This window comes from Anomaloglossus baeobatrachus, chromosome 1, assembly GCF_048569485.1.
Source record: "Anomaloglossus baeobatrachus isolate aAnoBae1 chromosome 1, aAnoBae1.hap1, whole genome shotgun sequence".
Taxonomy (NCBI): domain Eukaryota; kingdom Metazoa; phylum Chordata; class Amphibia; order Anura; family Aromobatidae; genus Anomaloglossus; species Anomaloglossus baeobatrachus.
Window position 1 is genome coordinate 12,845,867 of NC_134353.1, and position 21,911 is coordinate 12,867,777.

Here is a 21,911-nt window from a genome sequence, read left to right on the forward strand (position 1 = left end):
AGACTGGGAAACTGAAACCTGCGTATCTCAGAAAGGAAACCGGCTTCTGTCAGTAACTAAGGATAATTATCTGTCCCAACTTGTGCCGGGCCCAACTAGAGGGGCAGCCCTTCTGGAGGACGGATAGAGGGGCAGCCCTTCTGGAGGACGGATAGAGGGGCAGCCCTTCTGGAGGCCAGATAGAGGGACAGCCCTTCTGGAGGCCGGATAGAGGGACAGCCCTTCTGGAGGCCGGATAGAGGGACAGCCCTTCTGGAGGCCGGATAGAGGGACAGCCCTTCTGGAGGCCGGATAGAGGGACAGCCCTTCTGGAGGCCGGATAGAGGGACAGCCCTTCTGGAGGCCGGATAGAGGGACAGCCCTTCTGGAGGCCGGATAGAGGGACAGCCCTTCTGGAGGCCGGATAGAGGGACAGCCCTTCTGGAGGCCGGATAGAGGGACAGCCCTTCTGGAGGCCGGATAGAGGGACAGCCCTTCTGGAGGCCGGATAGAGGGACAGCCCTTCTGGAGGCCGGATAGAGGGACAGCCCTTCTGGAGGCCGGATAGAGGGACAGCACTTCTGGAGGCCGGATAGAGGGACAGCCCTTCTGGAGGCCGGATAGAGGGACAGCCCTTCTGGAGGCCGGATAGAGGGACAGCCCTTCTGGAGGCCGGATAGAGGGACAGCCCTTCTGGAGGCCGGATAGAGGGACAGCCCTTCTGGAGGCCGGATAGAGGGACAGCCCTTCTGGTGGCCGGATAGAGGGGCAGCCCTTCTGGAGGCCGGATCGAGGGGCAGCCCTTCTGGAGCCCGGATAGAGGGACAGCCCTTCTGGAGGCCGGATAGAGGGGCAGCCCTTCTGGACTTAATTTTAAGCAACAGGCCAGATAGAATAACAGACGTATGAGTGGATGGGCACCTCGGGAATAGTGACCACAATATAATACAATTCCACTAGTCCTTCAGTAAGGTGCCTTGGAGGGGGGTTACAAAAACGCTGAATTTCAGGAAAGCAAAGTTTGATCAGCTTAGAGAAGACCTTCGCCAAATTGATTGGGACAATGTCCTCAAAAATGGGAGCACAGAAAATAAGTGGGAAATTTTTAAATCGGTATTAAACACCCACTGCGAGCTAGCCATACCATACAGAAATAAGAGGGCTAGGAACAGGAGAAAACCAATGTGGCTAAATAAGGATGTAAAAGGGGCAATGATTAATAAGAAAAAGGCATTTAAAAAGCTAAAACAAGAAGGCAGCGAGGAAGCATTAAAAATATATAGAGAGAAAAATAAAATGTGTAAAAAACAAATATATTTAGCAAAAGTAGAAACTGAGAGACTCATTGCTGAGGAAAGCAAAACAAATCCCAAACTATTCTTTAATTATATAAACAGAAAAAAGATTAAAATTGATGGTGTTGGCCCTTTAAAGAATAATGAGGGTAAAATCATAGAAAGCGATGTGGGAAAAGCAAATGTTTTAAATACTTTTTTCTCAACTGTGTTCACACAGGAAAAGCGTATGCCACGGGAAATGCAGAGTGATCATGTAAACGCTTCATTAAGTATGACCTGCCTAACCCAGGAGGAAGTGCAGACCCGACTTAGTAACATTAACACTGACCAATCACCAGGCCCTGATGGCTTCACCCTCGGGTATTAAGGGAGTTAAGTAATGTGATAGACAGGCCTCTATTCCTTATATTTAAAGACTCTATAGAAACTGGGTCTGTTCCTCTGGATTGGCGGCAAATGTGGTACCAATATTCAAAAAAGGGTGTAAAAGGGAACCTGGAAACTATAGGCCGGTAAGCTTAACATCTGTTGTGGGTAAAATGTTTGAAGGGTTTTTAAGGGATACTATTATGGAATGTCTCAATGTTAATAACTGTTTAACTCCATATCAGCATGGATTTATGAAGGATCGCTCCTGTCACACTAACCTGATCAGCTTCTATGAGGATGTAAGCTCTCACATGGACCGAGGAGAAGCATTGGATGTCATTTATCTCCACTTCGGTAAAGCATTTGACACTGTCCCACATAAAAGACTGCTAAGTAAAATGAGAAAGCTTGGGCTCGGGGAAAATGTGTGTAGATGGGTAGGTAGCTGGCTTAGTGGTAGAAAACAAAGAGTGGTTATTAATGGCACATACTCAGATTGGGCCAGGGTTACTAGTGGGGTGCCACAGGGGTCTGTATTGGGCCCCCTACTATTTAATATATTTATTAATGATCCGGTGGATGGTTTACAGAGTAAAATATCAGTATTTGCAGATGATACAAAACTATGTAAGGTAGTTAACACAAAGGAGGACAGTTTGCAACTACAGATGGATTTGAGTAAATTGGAGAATTGGGCTGAAAAATGGCAAATGAGGTGTAACACAGATAAGTGTAAGGTTATGCACATGGGAAGGAGAAACAGATGCTACGATTACCTACTAAATGGGAAACTGCTGGGGAAATCAGACATGGAAAAAGACTTAGGCATCTTAGTGAATAAGAATCTAAATTGGAGTGCCCAGTGTCAGGCAGCAGCCACCAAAGCAAATAGGGTGATGGGATGCATTAGAAGAGGTCTGGGGGCACGAGATGAAAACATCATTCTCCCTCTGTACAAATCACTCGTTAGACCACACTTGGAGTATTGTGTGCAATTTTGGGCGCCGGTGCTCAAGAAAGACATTACTGAACTAGAAAGGGTTCAGAGGCGTGCTACTAAAATAATAAATGGAATGGGTGCATTACAATACACGGAAAGGTTATCAAAATTAGGTCTATTTACTCTAGAAAAGAGAAGACTTAGGGGAGACCTAATAAATATGTACAAATATATCAGAGGGCCATATAGAGATCTCTCCCATGATCTGTTTGTACCAAGGACTATGACAAGAACAAGGGGGCATTCTCTTCAATTGGAGGAAAGAAAATTCCTACATCAGCATAGAAGAGGGTTCTTCACGGTAAGAGCAGTGAGGCTCTGGAACTCTCTTCCTGAGGAAGTGGTGATGGCCACTCACTGAATGAATGTAAGAGAGGAATGGATGCATTTCTTGTTAGTAACATTATAGAAGGTTATAAGTAGCATAATAATACAGGTAGATAGAAGAGCGACCAAGATTATTAGAGGAGTGGGGGGGCTGCAACACCAAGACAGGTTATAAACTTGGGGTTATTTAGTTTGGAAAAACAAAGGCTTAGGGGGATCTAATCACAATGTATAAATATATGAGGGGACAGTACAGAGACCTTTCCAAAGATCTTTTTACACCTAGGCCTGTGACTGGAACACGGGGGCATCCGCTACGTCTCGAGGAAAGAAGGTTTAATCATAATCACAGAGGAGGATTCTTTACTGTACGAGCAGTGAGACTATGGAACTCTCTGTCGCATGATGTTGTAATGAGTGATTCACTACTAACATTAAGCAGAGCCTGGACGCCTTTCCTGAAAAATATAATATTACCAGTTATGTATATTAGATTTTATGACAGGGTATTGATCCAGGGAACTAGTCTGATTGCCGGATGTGGACAAAGGAAGGAATTTTTTTCCCCCATTGGAGCTTATTTGACACATTGGGGTTTTTTTGCCTTCCTCTGGATCAACATGTTAGGCTACGGGTTGAACTAGATGGACTTAGGCGGGCTTTGCACACTACGACATCGCAGGTGCGATGTCGGTGGGGTCAAATTGAAAGTGACGCACATCCGGCATCGCATGCGACATCGTAGTGTGTAAAGGCTCGATGATACGATTTACGAGCGCAAAATCGTCGTAATCGTATCATTGGTGCAGCGTCGGCGTAATCCATAATTACGCTGACGCGACGGTCCGATGTTGTTCCTCGCTCCTGCGGCAGCACACATCGCTGTGTGTGAAGTCGCAGGAGCGAGGAACATCTCCTACCGGCGTCACCGCGGCTTCCGTAGGATATGCGGAAGGAAGGAGGTGGGCAGGATGTTTACATCCTGCTCATCTCCGCCCCTTCGCCGCTATTGGCCGCCTGCCGTGTGACGTCGCTATGGCGCCGCACGACCCGCCCCCTTAGGAAGGAGGCGGGTCGCCGGCCAGAGCGACGGTCGCAGGGCAGGTGAGTGCATGTGAAGCTGGCGTAGCGATCATGTTCGCTACGCCAGCTATCACACAATATCGTACCTGCGACGGGGGCGTCGACTTTCGCGTGCGACATCGCAGCATCGGCTTGCGATGTCGCAACGTGCAAAACCCGCCTTAGAGTCTCCCTTCAACCTTAAAAACTATGAAACCATGAAACTGCAATAATTATCTGGAACATTTTTAAGGGTGCCAACATTTTCAGCCATGACTGTATACATGATCCCCGTGCCCAAGTACTAGTCTGCGGTGTCATTCTACCCGGATCTCAGCGAGGTGCTGTCGTGCCGCCACAGCCTCAGCGAGGTGCTTTTGTGCATCCCTGTTCTCCACTGGTGCCGTTGTACCTCCCTGGTCTCAGCTTGTGCTGTCGTGCCGCCCCGGTTCCAGCCACTGTCATTGTGCCGCCCAAGTCTTAGCAGGTGCCGTCATGCTGCCCTGGTCTCAGCAGGTGCTGTCGTGCCGCCTCGGTCTCAGCCGCTACCGTCGTTCTGCCCCGGTGTCAGCAGGTGCTGTCAGGCCGCTCTGGTCTCAGCCGCTGCCGTTGTGCTGCCCCAATCTCAGCAGGTGCCGTCAGGCCGCTTTGGTCTCACCCACTGCCGTTGTGCTGCCCCAGGCTCAGCAGGTGCTGTCAGGCTGCTCTGGTCTCAGCCGCTGCCATCGTGCTGCCCCAGTCTCAGCAGGTGCTGTCAGGCCACTCTGGTCTCAGCCGCTGCCATCGTGCTGCCCCAGTCTCAGCAGGTGCTGTCAGGCCACTCTGGTCTCAGCCGCTGCCATCGTGCTGCCCCAGTCTCAGCAGGTGCTGTCAGGCTGCTCTGGTCTCAGCCGCTGCCATCGTGCTGCCCCAGTCTCAGCAGGTGCTGTCAGGCCACTCTGGTCTCAGCCGCTGCCATCGTGCTGCCCCAGTCTCAGCAGGTGCTGTCAGGCTGCTCTGGTCTCAGCCGCTGCCATCGTGCTGCCCCAGTCTCAGCAGGTGCTGTCAGGCCACTCTGGTCTCAGCCGCTGCCATCGTGCTGCCCCAGTCTCAGCAGGTGCTGTCAGGCTACTCTGGTCTCAGCCGCTGCCATCGTGCTGCCCCAGGCTCAGCAGGTGCTGTCAGGCTGCTCTGGTCTCAGCCGCTGCCATCGTGCTGCCCCAGTCTCAGCAGGTGCTGTCAGGCCACTCTGGTCTCAGCCGCTGCCATCGTGCTGCCCCGGTTGCCGCCGCTGCCGTCATGCCGCCCCAGTCTTAGCAGGTGCTGTTGCTGCTCCGGTATCAGCATACCATGCCTTCATTCTTGGCTCTGCTAATTGGTTGTACAGACGTTATTGCAGCCCCTCGCACGCACAGCCTCCTGTCATCTCCTCGTGTCCGCACTTGGATTTTCTCCTGTTCCTGTGCATTATGTGTTAGCGTTCATGGTGTCATTCTAAACTACAACTTAGTGAGCGAAATGAGTGGGGGGTCATTAATCCAAATCATGAAATGCACTCAGCGATGGAAGCCGGTCTTTGTGCGCACGACGCCGCATTCTCTGGATCGTTATATAAGAACAACTCCGAGGATGGGGCGACGATGGCGGCCGCTAATCGATGAAATGATATAATCTGTCAGATAATCCAGGACGGAGATCAGCGGAGGCGGAGGACCGGCCCCTAATGGAAGAATTGCAGATTTATCCAGGAGATGATAATTCTGGAAAATCTTCCAATGGTCTCAATAACGAGGCTAAGAGAGGATTTAGCATTTCTTATATTGAGAGCGTCTCATCCCCAGGTAATGTGGTGTCTTCTCTTCTGACGGATCTGAGACTTCATAACTGAAGAGATCAACAAGAAGATGATGGAGAACCAGGTCGCACCCCTACTGAGATCTCGCACCCCCTCGCTAAGCTCTCGCACCTCCTCGCTGAGCTCTCATACCCCCCGGCAGAGTTCCTGTATCCCTCACTGAGCTCCCCTACCTCCACGCTCAGCTCCTGTGACCCCTGCTGAGCTTTGGCACCTCCACACTGTGCTCCTGTGCCCCCCCTTCTGAGCTCCCAAACAGCCTTGCTGAGCTCCCATATCTTTCACTGAGCTCCTGTGCCCCTGCTTCTGCCTCCACGCTGAGCTCCCGCACCCCTTCGCTGAATTCCCGTACCTCCACGCTCAGATTCTGAGACCCCTGCTGAGCTCTTGCACCCACTTGCCAAGTTCCTTTACTCCCTCCCGTACCTCTCCCACTGAGCTCCTGTACCCCCCTCGCTTTGTTCCTTTGCTCTCACACCCCCTCGTTGAGCTCCCATACCCATTTGCTGAGCTCCTGTACCCCCTCGCTAAGTTTCTTTATTCCCTAGCTAAGCTCTCGCACCCCCTCCCTGAGCTCTCATACCCCCCGTCGCTGAGCTTCCGAACCCCCCCTCACTGAGCTCCCCTACCCCACGTCGCTGAGCTCCTGTACCCTCCCCTTTGCTGAGCTCTCGTCCTCCTTCACTGAGCTCTTGTACTCCCTCACTGAGCTACCACACCCCTTCACTGAGCACTCGTACCTCTTCACTGTAGCGCCAGCCTCCCTGTCTCTGCATGCTCAATCCCCTGCATGGTTACAGTGTCGTGTGGTCCTCTGCGTTGCTGCCCACATGTAGTGCGGTGTCCTTGACTCGTTCCTCCCCACAGATGCTCATCTGTGTGTCAGTCTTCAGCTGTTGCTTAGGCCCCAGGCCCTGCGCATGCCACGCTGGGTTTTCCCGCCACAGCCTAGGGGGCATTCGTGAGTGCTCCTGTCCGTTTAAGAGGAATCACATGCTCCTTGCAATGTGTAACTCCCATAGCGGAATACCCACGCTGTTCTACCCCCTTCCCCCAGTTGGGAACACCGGCTCACCTTACTGGCAGCCTAGCAATGTCTGCCCTGTCCATGCTTCTGTCTCCTAGGATCTGCACATGCTGCACAGGCCTCCTGGGAATGCCCGTAGGGTACGTGCAGACATGCCCCTTTCCTTAAAGGGCTGGTATGTCCCGACCAGGAAGTGCTTCAGGTATTTAAGGCACCTTAACCTTAAGGGAGGTGCCTGGGCAATGAGTTCTAAATGTTGCTAGTTCACAAGGTTCTCAGTGCTGATGCTATCACTGTGCTGTATACTGCTGCTGCTGATTCGTGTCTGTGTTTCATTGCATTACAAGTCTGCTACTGCTGTAACTATCCATGCTGGCTGCTTCCTACGATATCTGCTGTCGCTGCTGCAAGAATCCACCTCAACCGCTGCTACTGCATCCAACGGCTGATGCTACCTAGTGGTCAGCAGTAGCAGCGATAGCAGCACCTAATTATTAGATGTTAGATAAGATAAGAGGAAGAGTGACAGGTGGCCAGTGGGTTGGCTAGAGAGATGGGCCTGATGACTAGTTCTGCAGAGGGTTCGAGGAGTAGAGATGTGGCTACGGTGTCAGGGCCAGTCAGGAAACCCTGAGGTAACCTCGTGAAGTCTGGAGCCTATGGGTCACCCTGGCGGGCTCAGGGAAGTCGTGCGACTAAACAGCCATCAGGGCTCAGAAGCGGACAGCAGTAAGAAGGGAGAGGAAATGCAGACATAGGAGCCTGGCAGCTTGGGGACGAGATCCAAGATAGCGGGGATAGGTCAAGATAGAGTACCCCAAAATACAGTAAGAGCAGAACCGTAGACATGAGGCCTTGTCTGTGAAAGTGGTGGAATAAACTGTTCAAGTTTGGTTTGCCAAGAGAACTGTCACGTGTTTTACTACTTCGTCTACAACGGGGACCGGTGCAGGGTGATGGACACCAGCCTAAAGAAACCAGTAAGTGTTGCATACCCCACCTGAAGCCCTACGCACACTGACTCTCTATGGCGAAGGAGTGCGAAGCCCCCTCAGCTCGGCATCTATACCTTCCTTCAAGGGACGCTGTGAGAAGGGCTGTTCCCGGCACCACCCTTCAAGAGGGGCTGTAGAGGAGATTCCTAAGATGTAAAGAGCAGTCGAAACAAAGCTTGCAGGATAGGGCCTGGGACTGACCATGAGCCCTACCTATCATGGTTGGTATAAAGGAAAAAGAGCACGAAGCTGGACCCTGTGTGCTTGGAAGCTGGGGATTAAGAAACATCCCTGATTAAGTGGTGCCCACCTTTGGTGGGTGCACCAGAAGAGAAAGAGCCTGTCCTTCCCAAGAAGCTGATGGGGAATGGGCTGTGGCTTTGAAAAAATAGGCGGAGGAGCTGGAAAAGGCCGTACCCTGGAGGGTGCGGTCCGGCAAATGGAGACTCTACAGGTCAACACCATTTCTAGTCTTAAAGCAGAGGAGAATGGACCACAACAGGACACTTGAGCCTTTCTTTGACAAAGATGGCCACTGGTACAGTTTGCGTCCCCGTAGCGGTCGCAAGACTGGGTCGCCCAGCTGGCCGCATAAGGCAAGGAGGATAGCCTGGAGTACTGCAAGTGTGGAAAAGTTCTTCCGAAGAGTGGGACCCATGGTGCCACTTGGTGACTGTAACACACCTGGCCTCCCCATCTAAAGCAACAGCCACGATGGTGACCCCAAACAGCCCCTCAGCCTGGGGGGAGCGTATCCGGCAGCTACATTATGAGCGGCTAAGAAACTCGGAGCCAGAGAGATGACACCAACCCCGGAGGCACTCCTGGAATCATAGCCACCACTGGCCATTACCTCAACTGCGGGTCTTTGATGTAGCAGAGCCGGGACTGTGTAGCGGTCGGCGCCACCTAGCAGTCGGCAATAACAGTGGTAGATTAGATTTTAGGCAAAATACAAAATAGGGGAGAAATGACAGATGGAAAGTGGGCCTTGTGAGGTGCCAGTTCTGCAGAGGGTCCGAGGAGTTAAGACGTGTCAAGGAACCCTGAGATAACCTCTTGAGGTCCGGAGCCTATGGCTCACCCTGACGGGCTCAGGTAAGTTGTGCAAGTAGACAGCTGTTGGGGCCCAGAAGCAGACAGCGGTGAGAATAAGAGTGGGGGAATAGAGACACATGAGCATGGCAGCATGAGGAGAAGATCCAAGATAGCAGGGATAGGTAGAGAAACAGTACCCCATAATACAGCAATAGCACAACTGTAGGAGTCACGTGCCTAGATCCTCGCTTGCCCTTTACTCATCCTGACTAGTGAGATGGCCAGCGAAGGCACAAGTCCCACCACTGCACAATATAACACAAGGAAAGATAGACGGGGATATACAGAAAAAGGATAATCACCAACTTCACAGCTGCAGCCAAACACCAAGGCTGTAGACTGCATCGCTTTCACCAGAAAGACAACACCAGCAGCAAGGCTCCAGCAGTAGCACGGCTCCTGTGGCTACCAGCATAACCTCTCTCCTCTGAGGCTGGGGTCAGAATGAATGTTCTATTACCGGCATCATGTGATGGCACATGTGACTATTTAAAGGGTAGGAAAGGTGTGTCACGTGGGTGTGGTGCAGGGTGTATCTAGGAATTGATTTGCTGTCAGAGGCAACACCATTTAGTTAGGGACCCAGAACCATGAGGGAGGCGGAATACGGCATGGGAGGGCAACTTGTGCAGTACCCTGTGATGACCTGATAGTCCAGGGGCGTCACATATAATTATATACAGTATGTACAGCTGGTATAACCTGGGCATCTCCTGTATATAATTATATATGTACAGGCGGTATAACCTGGGCATCTCCTGTATATAATTATATATGTACAGCCGGTATAACCTGGGCATCTCCTGTATATAATTATATATGTACAGCCGGTATAACCTGGGCATCTCCTGTATATAATTATATATGTACAGCTGGTATAACCTGGGCATCTCCTGTATATAATTATATATGTACAGCTGATATAACCTGGGCATCTCCTGTATATAATTATATATGTACAGCCGGTATAACCTGGGTATCTCCTGTATATAAATATATATGTACAGCCGGTATAACCTGGGCATCTCCTGTATATAATTATATATGTACAGCCGGTATAACCTGGGCATCTCCTGTATATAATTATATATGTACAGCCGATATAACCTGGGCATCTCCTGTATATAATTATATATGTACAGCCGGTATAACCTGGGCATCTACTGTGTATAATTATATATGTACAGCTGATATAACCTGGGCATCTCCTGTATATAATTATATATGTACAGCCGGTATAACCTGGGTATCTCCTGTATATAATTATATATGTACAGGCGGTATAACCTGGGCATCTCCTGTATATAATTATATATGTACAGGCGGTATAACCTGGGCATCTCCTGTATATAATTACATATGTACAGCCGGTGTAACCTGGGCATCTCCTGTATATAATTATATATGTACAGCCGGTATAACCTGGGCATCTCCTGTATATAATTATATATGTACAGCCGGTATAACCTGGGCATCTCCTGTATATAATTATATATGTACAGCCGATATAACCTGGGCATCTCCTGTATATAATTATATATGTACAGCCGGTATAACCTGGGCATATACTGTGTATAATTATATATGTACAGCTGATATAACCTGGGCATCTCCTGTATATAATTATATATGTACAGCCGGTATAACCTGGGTATCTCCTGTATATAATTATATATGTACAGCCGGTATAACCTGGGCATCTCCTGTATATAATTATATATGTACAGCCAGTATAACCTGGGCATCTCCTGTATATAATTATATATGTACAGCCGGTATAACCTGGGCATCTCCTGTATATAATTATATATGTACAGCCGGTATAACCTGGGCATCTCCTGTATATAATTATATATTTACAGCTGATATAACCTGGATATCTCCTGTATATAATTATATATGTACAGCCGCTATAACCTGGGCATCTCCTGTATATAATTATATATGTACAGCCGGTATAACCCGGGCATCTCCTGTATATAATTATATATGTACAGCCGGTATAACCTGGGCATCTCCTGTATATAATTATATATGTACAGCCGGTATAACCTGGGCATCTCCTGTATATAATTATATATGTACAGCTGGTATAACCTGGGCATCTCCTGTATATAATTATATATGTACAGCTGATATAACCTGGATATCTCCTGTATATAATTATATATGTACAGCCGCTATAACCTGGGCATCTCCTGTATATAATTATATATGTACAGCCGGTATAACCTGGGCACCTCCTGTATATAATTATATATGTACAGCCGGTATAACCTGGGCATCTCCTGTATATAATTATATATGTACAGCCGGTATAACCTGGGCATCTCCTGTATATAATTATATATGTACAGCCGGTATAACCTGGACATCTCCTGTATATAATTATATATGTACAGCCGGTATAACCTGGGCATCTCCTGTATATAATTATATATGTACAGCCGCTATAACCTGGATATCTCCTGTATATAATTATATATGTACAGCTGGTATAACCTGGGCATATCCTGTATATAATTATATATGTACAGCCGCTATAACCTGGGCATCTCCTGTATATAATATATGTACAGCCAATATAACCTGGGCATCTCCTGTATATAATTATATATGTACAGCCGGTATAACCTGGGCATCTCCTGTATATAATTATATATGTACAGCCGGTATAACCTGGGCATCTCCTGTATATAATTATATATGTGCAGCTGGTATAACCTGGGCATCTCCTGTATATAATTATATATGTACAGCCGGTATAACCTGGGCATCTCCTGTATATAATTATATATGTACAGCCGGTATAACCTGGGCATCTCCTGTATATAATTATATATGTACAGCCGGTATAACCTGTGCATCTCCTGTATATAATTATATATGTACAGCTGGTATAACCTGTGCATCTCCTGTAAATAATTATATATGTACAGCCGGTATAACCTGGGCATCTCATGTATATAATTATATATGTACAGCTGGTATAACCTGGGCATCTCCTGTATATAATTATATATGTACAGCTGGTATAACCCGGGCATCTCCTGTATATAATATATATGCACAGCCAGTATAACCTGGGCATGTCCTGTATATAATATATATGCACAGCCAGTATAACCTGGGCATCTCCTGTATATAATTATATATGTACAGCCGGTATAACCTGGGCATCTCCTGTATATAATTATATATGTACAGCCGGTATAACCTGGGTATCTCCTGTGTATAATTATATATGTACAGCCGGTATAACCTGGGCATCTCCTGTATATAATTATATATGTACAGCCGGTATAACCCGGGCATCTCCTGTATATAATTATATATGTACAGCCGGTATAACCTGGGCATCTCCTGTATATAATATATGTACAGCCGATATAACCTGGGCATCTCCTGTATATAATTATATATGTACAGCCGGTATAACCTGGGCATCTCCTGTATATAATTATATATGTACAGCTGGTATAACCTGGGCATCTCCTGTATATAATTATATATGTACAGCCGGTATAACCCGGGCATCTCCTGTATATAATTATATATGTACAGCCGGTATAACCTGGGCATCTCCTGTATATAATTATATATGTACAGCCGGTATAACCTGGGCATCTCCTGTATATAATTATATATGTACAGCCGGTATAACCTGGGCATCTCCTGTATATAATTATATATGTACAGCCGGTATAACCTGGGCATCTCCTGTATATAATTATATATGTACAGCTGGTATAACCTGGGCATCTCCTGTATATAATTATATATGTACAGCCGGTATAACCCGGGCATCTCCTGTATATAATTATATATGTACAGCCGGTATAACCTGGGCATCTCCTGTATATAATTATATATGTACAGCTGGTATAACCTGTGCATCTCCTGTATATAATTATATATGTACAGCTGGTATAACCTGTGCATCTCCTGTAAATAATTATATATGTACAGCCAGTATAACCTGGGCATCTCATGTATATAATTATATATGTACAGCTGGTATAACCTGGGCATCTCCTGTATATAATTATATATGTACAGCTGGTATAACCCGGGCATCTCCTGTATATAATATATATGCACAGCCAGTATAACCTGGACATCTCCTGTATATAATTATATATGTACAGCCGGTATAACCTGGGCATCTCCTGTATATAATATATATGCACAGCCAGTATAACCTGGGCATCTCCTGTATATAATTATATATGTACAGCCGGTATAACCTGGGCATCTCCTGTATATAATTATATATGTACAGCTGGTATAACCTGGGCATCTCCTGTATATAATTATATATGTACAGCCGGTATAACCTGGGTATCTCCTGTATATAATTATATATGTACAGCCGGTATAACCTGGACATCTCCTGTATATAATTATATATGTACAGCCGGTATAACCTGGGCATCTCCTGTATATAATTATATATGTACAGCCGGTATAACCTGGGCATCTCCTGTATATAATTATATATGTACAGCCGGTATAACCTGGGCATCTCCTGTATATAATTATATATGTACAGCCGGTATAACCTGGGTATCTCCTGTGTATAATTATATATGTACAGCTGGTATAACCTGGGCATCTCCTGTATATAATTATATATGTACAGCCGGTATAACCCGGGCATCTCCTGTATATAATTATATATGTACAGCCGGTATAACCTGGACATCTCCTGTATATAATTATATATGTACAGCCGGTATAACCTGGGCATCTCCTGTATATAATTATATATGTACAGCCGGTATAACCTGGACATCTCCTGTATATAATTATATATGTACAGCTGGTATAACCTGGGCATCTCCTGTATATAATTATATATGTACAGCCGGTATAACCTGGGCATCTCCTGTATATAATTATATATGTACAGCCGGTATAACCTGGGCATCTCCTGTATATAATTATATATGTACAGCCGGTATAACCTGGGCATCTCCTGTATATAATTATATATGTACAGCCGGTATAATCTGGGCATCTCCTGTATATAATTATATATGTACAGCCGGTATAACCTGGGCATCTCCTGTATATAATTATATATGTACAGCCGGTATAACCTGGGCATCTCCTGTATATAATTATATATGTACAGCCGGTATAACCTGGACATCTCCTGTATATAATTATATATGTACAGTCGGTATAACCTGGGCATCTCCTGTATATAATTATATATGTACAGCCGGTATAACCTGGGCATCTCCTGTATATAATTATATATGTACAGCCGGTATAACCTGGGCATCTCCTGTATATAATTATATATGTACAGCCGGTATAACCTGGGCATCTCCTGTATATAATTATATATGTACAGCCGGTATAACCTGGGCATCTCCTGTATATAATTATATATGTACAGCCGGTATAACCTGGGCATCTCCTGTATATAATTATATATGTACAGCCGGTATAACCTGGGCATCTCCTGTATATATTTATATATGTACAGCCGGTATAACCTCGGCATCTCCTGTATATAATTATATATGTACAGCTGGTATAACCTGGGCATCTCCTGTATATAATATATATGTACAGCTGGTATAACCTGGGCATCTCCTGTATATAATTATATATGTACAGCCGGTATAACCTGGGCATCCCCTGTATATAATTATATATGTACAGCTGGTATAACCTGGGCATCTCCTGTATATAATTATATATGTACAGCTGGTATAACCTGGACATCTCCTGTATATAATATATATGTACAGCCGATATAACCTGGGCATCTCCCGTATATAATTATATATGTACAGCTGGTATAACCTGGGCATCTCCTGTATATAATTATATATGTACAGCCGGTATAACCCGGGCATTTCCTGTATATAATTATATATGTACAGCCGGTATAACCTGTGCATCTCCTGTATATAATTATATATGTACAGCTGGTATAACCTGGGCATCTCCTGTATATAATTATATATGTACAGCCGGTATAACCTGGGCATCTCCTGTATATAATTATATATGTACAGCCGGTATAACCTGGGCATCTCCTGTATATAATTATATATGTACAGCCGGTATAACCTGGGCATCTCCTGTATATAATTATATATGTACAGCCGGTATAACCTGGGCATCTCCTGTATATAATTATATATGTACAGCCGGTATAACCTGGGCATCTCCTGTATATAATTATATATGTACAGCCGGTATAACCTGGGCATCTCCTGTATATAATTATATATGTACAGCCGGTATAACCTGGGCATCCCCTGTATATAATTATATATGTACAGCTGGTATAACCTGGGCATCTCCTGTATATAATTATATATGTACAGCCGGTATAACCTGGACATCTCCTGTATATAATATATATGTACAGCCGATATAACCTGGGCATCTCCCGTATATAATTATATATGTACAGCTGGTATAACCTGGGCATCTCCTGTATATAATTATATATGTACAGCCGGTATAACCCGGGCATTTCCTGTATATAATTATATATGTACAGCCGGTATAACCTGTGCATCTCCTGTATATAATTATATATGTACAGCCGGTATAACCTGGGCATCTCCTGTATATAATTATATATGTACAGCCGGTATAACCTGAGCATCTCCTGTATATAATTATATATGTACAGCCGGTATAACCTGGGCATCTCCTGTATATAATTATATATGTACAGCTGGTATAACCTGGGTATCTCCTGTATATAATTATATATGTACAGCCGGTATAACCTGGGCATCTCCTGTATATAATTATATATGTACAGCCGGTATAACCTGGGCATCTCCTGTATATAATTATATATGTACAGCCGGTATAACCTGGGCATCTCATGTATATAATTATATATGTACAGCCAGTATAACCTGGGCATCTCCTGTATATAATTATATATGTACAGCCGGTATAACCCGGGCATCTCCTGTATATAATGATATATGTACAGCTGGTATAACCTGGGCATTACTTGGTGTATTACTCTTTGTCTGGTCTATATATTATATGACATTATTCTATATGGTATCGGCTTGGATTTTCATTCCACAGTGCCCTATGGCAGACATAACGGTAGCTCTTATAGATGGTTTATATATATATACACATATGGTACAGTATTAGAACACGCCACTCATTCAGCTCCTCCAGGCAGAGGAGACCTCATAGTCCTCTCCGGGTGGACTATCCTGTCCAGTATAGGCATCCATTTGAGGTCCAGTCCATGCAGGTCAAGGCTTTTCACTTCTCACCACTGGCGTCTGTTTGTTGGTAACGCTCTCAGTGTCCTTCTCGGAGGCTGATTCCTGTTCTTAAAGTGGATCCCAAACAAAATAAGGAGGGTGATGACAATGGAGGAGACGTGGGAACTCAGCAGAATCCAGGCCGAGGCGGGAACAGACGCAGAACTGCCGTTACTGTAGCAAATACACTGACCCTCATGGACTGCCGCCGGCGTGGGACCTGGAAGACACAGAAATAATGGAAAACATGAAACCATAAATGTCATGGTCAAATAGGACAAATCTATGACTTGTAAAAGGAAACAAGAGCTGGTACTCTAGCCTGAGTAACGAAGGTGGGTTATCTGATGGAGAGCAGACACAAAGTCTCAATAAGAGGCTCGAGGCGACATTTCTGCTTCCTGTGGGAATAACTCTTTATCTGTTCAAAAGACCCACAGCAGACAGGACAGCACTGGATTCCAATTCTGAATATTTGGGTTTTATGACAGGCGTACGTCCTACAGTTATGGGAGACACATTTTCGGCATGGTGATCCCAAGGGGAGTGACATGCATGTTGCACAATCTGTATATCGACTCCAAATTAATATCCACCCGATGGATGGGTTGTACATGCCATGTATCCTATCTATAGAAAGCTAAAATCATTATAGGAAATATGGCATTAATGTCTTCTGCCTGGGAACTCCAGGGGGGCAGATATTCTGAAGATTGGAGATCCAATAATAATTGGGACATGAGCCGCGTCCCATTGACCAGCCCTCGGTTATGATCACCAAGGGGAGACGTGTGGGAGTGACTGACATCTAATGAATACAGATTCAGAATTATGGTCCTTGTTCAACGCTGGAAGATACAGCTCGCTGCGCCATTATTCTAATGGGAGAGCTTCACTACAAATAAAAGAATTGCACCATCCCAGCAACCCTGCAGTATGTAACTGTATACAGTGGTGTGCAAAAGTATTTGCCCCCTTCCTGATATCTTTTTCTTTTGCACGTTTGTCACACTTAAATGTTTCAGGCACCAAACAAATGTAAATATTAGACAAACATAGCACAAGTAGCACAAAATGCAGATATAAATGAAGGTCTTTATTATTGAGGGAAAAAGAAATCCAAACGTACAGGAGGCCCTTCGTGATCTGATCGCCCCCAAAACCTAATAACTGATGAGGTTGCTCTTAGTAGCTACAACTGCAATCAAGCATGTGCGATAACCGGCAATGAGGCTTTTACAACGCTCTGGAGGAATTTTAGCCATTCATCTTTGTAGAATTGCTGAAATTCAACCACATTGGAGGGTTTCCACTTTTTAAGGCCAAGACACAGCATGACGAGGACTGAGCTCTAGCACCTCCTATTGGAAATAGCAATCCTAAAAGTCAATATCGACCCTTTCATGAGCTTTTCACCATAATTTAGGGTAAAAGCCAAACCAGACACTATATTCTTTATTACGTTTCCCAGTGAAGGTGACAAGACGTGTAAAATCCCAAGTGGGGTGAAGGAGTGGGGCATGTCCACTGGGGCCAGAGCAGACAAACCAGTAAAGGGTGAATAGTTTGTGGGAATTAGATCGGGAGTAAAGAGGAGGAAGAAGTGTGCTCTGATTCTTTCATCTCTTTAGTGCTTGGATTCTTCCCGCTGAGCTCTGGGGCCGGGCCTCTCACAGTTGTGGACAGCTCGTATGGATCGGCACCAATCTGTGATCTCTCCGTCCTTAAGGGTGCTTTACACGCTGCGACATCGCCAACGATAGCTAGCGATGTTGAGCGTGATAGCACCCGCCCCCGTCGTTGGTGCGACATTTGGTGATCGCTGCCGAAGTGAACATTATCGCTACGGCAGCGTCACACGCACATACCTGTGCAGCGACGTTGCTGTGACCGCCGAACAATCCCTCCTTCAAGGGGGAGGTGCGTTCAGCGTCACAGCGACGTCACTAAGCGGCCGGCCAATAGAAGCGGAGGGGCGGAGATGAGCGGCCGGAACGTGCCGCCTACCTCCTTCCTTCTGCATTGCCGGTGGACGCAGGTAAGGAGATATTTGTCGTTCCTGCGGTGTCACACACAGCGATGAGCGCTGCCGCAGGAACGACGAACAACATCGCTACTGACCAGAAAACAATTTTTGGTAAATGAATGACGTGTTACAGACCAACGATTTTTAACTCTTTTGCAATCGTTTAAGGTGTCGCTAACGGCGCCGGCTGTGCGTCACAAACACCGTGACCCCGATGATATATCGTTAAGCGGGCTTTACATGCTACGATATTTCTAGCAATTGCTAGCGATATTGTACGGAAAAGCACCCGTCCCCATCGCACATATCGCAAGAACGACGGGGGTGGGTGCTATCGCGCTCGACATCGCTAGCAAACGCTAGCGATGTCGCAGCGTGTAAAGCACCCTTTAGTCATCCTACAGACTGGTGTCCCACAGGGGCTTGTATTTGTCACGTGCCAGAACTGTCTGTGCAGTAGTGAGTGCCGGGTAATGAGGCTCAGTCGGCAGGAGCTGTGGACAGCTTGTATGGATCGGCATCAATCTGTTACCGCTCCAGCCTTAGGGGTACTTTGCACACTACGACATCGCAAGCCGATGCTTGCGATGCCGAGCGCGATAGTCCCCGCCCCCGTCGCACATGCGATATCTTGTGATAGCTGCCGTAGCGAAACTTATCACTACGGCAGCTTCACACGCACTTACCTGCTGTGCGACGTCGCTCTGGCCGGGGACCCGCCTCCTTCCTAAGGGGGCGGGTCGTGTGGCGTCACAGCGACGTCACACGGCAGGCAGCCAATAGAAGCAGGGGGGCGGAGATGAGCGGGACGTAAACATCCCGCACATCTCCTTCCTTCCGCATAGCCGGTGGACGCAGGTAAGGTGATGTTCCTGGCTCCTGCGGCTTCACACACAGCGATGTGTGCTGCCGCAGGAACGACGAACAACATCGTAACATCGGTCCTTCCGAAATTATGGAAATGACCGACGCTACACCGATTATACGATTTTGACGCTTTTGCTCTTGTTAATCGTAGTAAAAAGGAATCACATACTCCGATGTCGACAGCGACGCCGGATGTGCATCACTTTCGATTTGACCCCACCGACATCGCACCTGCGATGTCGTAGTGTGCAAAGTACCCCTTAGTCCCCCTACAGATCGATGTCCCACAGGGGCTCGTATTTCTCACATGCCAGAACCATCTGTGCAGTAGCCCATGCCGGGTAATGAGGCTCAGTCGGCAGGATTACACAGTGTTTATATGTGTTCATGTTATTCCATTAGACGTTGTACACGGAGCATCTACGTTGGACTTTATTCTTCAATAATATAAACTGTAACCGCTTCCATCATCAATATCGACCCCAAAACCCCAAACTATGAAATATGGAAATGACACCATCTACGTATCAATCCTGAAATCATATGGCGCCCTTCGACCGAGGGACCTCCTTTCTTTGTTTCTTTGCAGACTTGTGGAAAATAACATTAATCCTGTGCAAACATTGTAAAATGAACACATCACCTCCTTTTTCCTCCGGGGATTCAGCACTGATGTCTTGGTGGAGCAGCGTGTGATGGATGCAGCCAAAGACCGTGACCGCCTGTGGACCGTCTGAAACAACGGAGGAAAGAAGAGGTGAATGATACTCTTTTTTTTTTTCGGATGTACACAGCCTGGACAGTCCTAACGTTCCTTACAAAGCCAGAAGATACGAGTTGACATATTTTTCATGAACCTTCACGACTTTCATTTGAGTTGCTGTATCTGAATCGAAGCATCTGACCTGCGAGCTTGTGGCCTAACGTTCTGTACATCCTTCATATCACCCCCCCATCCCATCACTATAGTAAGGCATACAGGGATTATATCAGATTTACATGCTGTTAGACAGTAATCCCCCCGCTTCCCATACAGTACGGGATTAACAAACCCTTTCTCCTATTGATCTTCCACTGGTGGCCACCATTATCGTATACAGTACTTGGGGCCTTGGACACGTCCCCCACAGGTTTTTCATAGGCTCTGTGCAGTACAGCAGCGGATCACTAACCTATATCACCCATAGGCACGGTGCAGTATACAGCGGATCACTGACCTATATCAGCCATACGCTCTGTGCAGTACAGCAGCGGATCACTAACCTATATCACCCATAGGCTCGGTGCAGTACAGCAGCGGATCACTAACCTATATCACCCATAGGCTCGGTGCAGTACAGCAGCGGATCACTGACCTATATCACCCATAGGCGCGGTGCAGTATACAGCGGATCACTGACCTATATCAGCCATAGGCTCGGTGCAGTATAGCTGTCACGCAATTGGCGTAGCGAGAGAGTTCAGACCAACCGAGATGTGAAGCATGAAAAAACACACCTAAACAACACCACAGACAAAGGGGAAACACAAGGGACACAATAACAATGGTGGGCCCTGGAACTAGTGAGAGGGTACAGTAGGTGGGGATCCGGGATGTTGGAACTGGACTGTCGCAGGAAGGGGCTGCAACGGAGCAGGTTGAGCCCCCGCTATCAATACAACCGGTAGCGTTCCACAGTTTTTATAAAAGATGAACTCTAAAGGGGGCTTTACACGGTAGCGATATCGCTAGCAATTTGTAGCGATAGCGAGCATGTAAGTACCCGCCCCCGTCGCGCATGCGATTGTTTGTGATCGCTGCCGTAGCGAACATTATCGCTACGGCAGCGTCACACATACCTGGTCGGCGGCGTCGCTGTGACTGACGAACAATCCCTCCTTCAAGGGGGAGGGACATTCGGCATCACAGCGACGTCACCGCAACGTCACTAAGCGGCCGGCCAATCAAAGCGGAGGGGCGGAGATGAGCAGGACATTACATCCCGCCCACCTCCTTCCTTCCGCATTGTGGCCGGCGGCAGGTAAGGAGACGTTCCTCGCTCCTGCGGTGTCACACATAGCGATGTGTGCTGCCGCATGAGCGATGAACCACCTGGATAAACAACCCTTACCGATTTTTGAGTTTGGGACGACCTCTCCATGGTGAACGATTTTCACCATTTTTGAGGTCGCTTAAGGTCGCTGGTCCGTGTCACACGCTGCGATATCGTTAATGACGCCGGATGTGCGTCACTAACAACTTGACCCCGACGACCAAACATTAACGATATCGTAGCGTGTAAAGCCCCCTTTAGAGTTAGTGAAACGTTTAAGTAATGTGCCTCCCCTGTGAGGGATGGAAAATGTTATTGTTTCTCTTTTCAGTTACAAAATAAATCTCTTGATGTCCTGTAGCTCGGGGACGAGCTACATTTAACCAAGGGGGAATGTGACGCCCTGGACTATTCAGGTTGTCACAGGGTTCTGAACGCTCTTTTTCTACAGTGCAGGAATCAACCCCCACGGATCTGGGAACCTAACCTGCAGTACTGCCTCCACCAGCATTCACAAATCCTAGATACATCTTGCGCCACACCTGTCAAGCACACCAGTGGGCTGCTTAAGCAGGAATAGGGCCGCCCACCTAGGGGTCAGGCAGGGAGGTGGGAGGTGTCAAGTCAGTTCAGTGGTAGCCTTCGAGCTGTGAGGAGCTCTGAGGAAGCTGGAAGTTGGAGCTCCCAGGGGAGAAGTAAACTAGGTTGCAGATGGTGGTCTGGAC

General features: G+C 46.8%; 1 protein-coding gene across 2 annotated transcripts in view; it reads right to left on the minus strand.

Annotated features, from left to right (window-relative positions):
• Positions 1 to 16,100: 16,100 nt before the first annotated feature.
• Positions 16,101 to 21,911, minus strand: part of LOC142268553 (uncharacterized) — an 89,935-nt gene continuing 84,124 nt past the window's right edge. The window contains exons 3-4 of one of the 2 annotated variants that reach the window (XM_075332362.1): positions 19,797 to 19,886; positions 16,101 to 16,480 (exon numbers count right to left, since the gene is read on the minus strand). In XM_075332362.1, coding sequence (XP_075188477.1) covers positions 16,266 to 16,480; positions 19,797 to 19,886 — 305 coding nt within the window. In that variant the 3' untranslated portion in view covers positions 16,101 to 16,265. The remainder of the gene's footprint in view (positions 16,481 to 19,796; positions 19,887 to 21,911) is intronic. The other variant, XM_075332363.1, reaches the window with a different exon arrangement.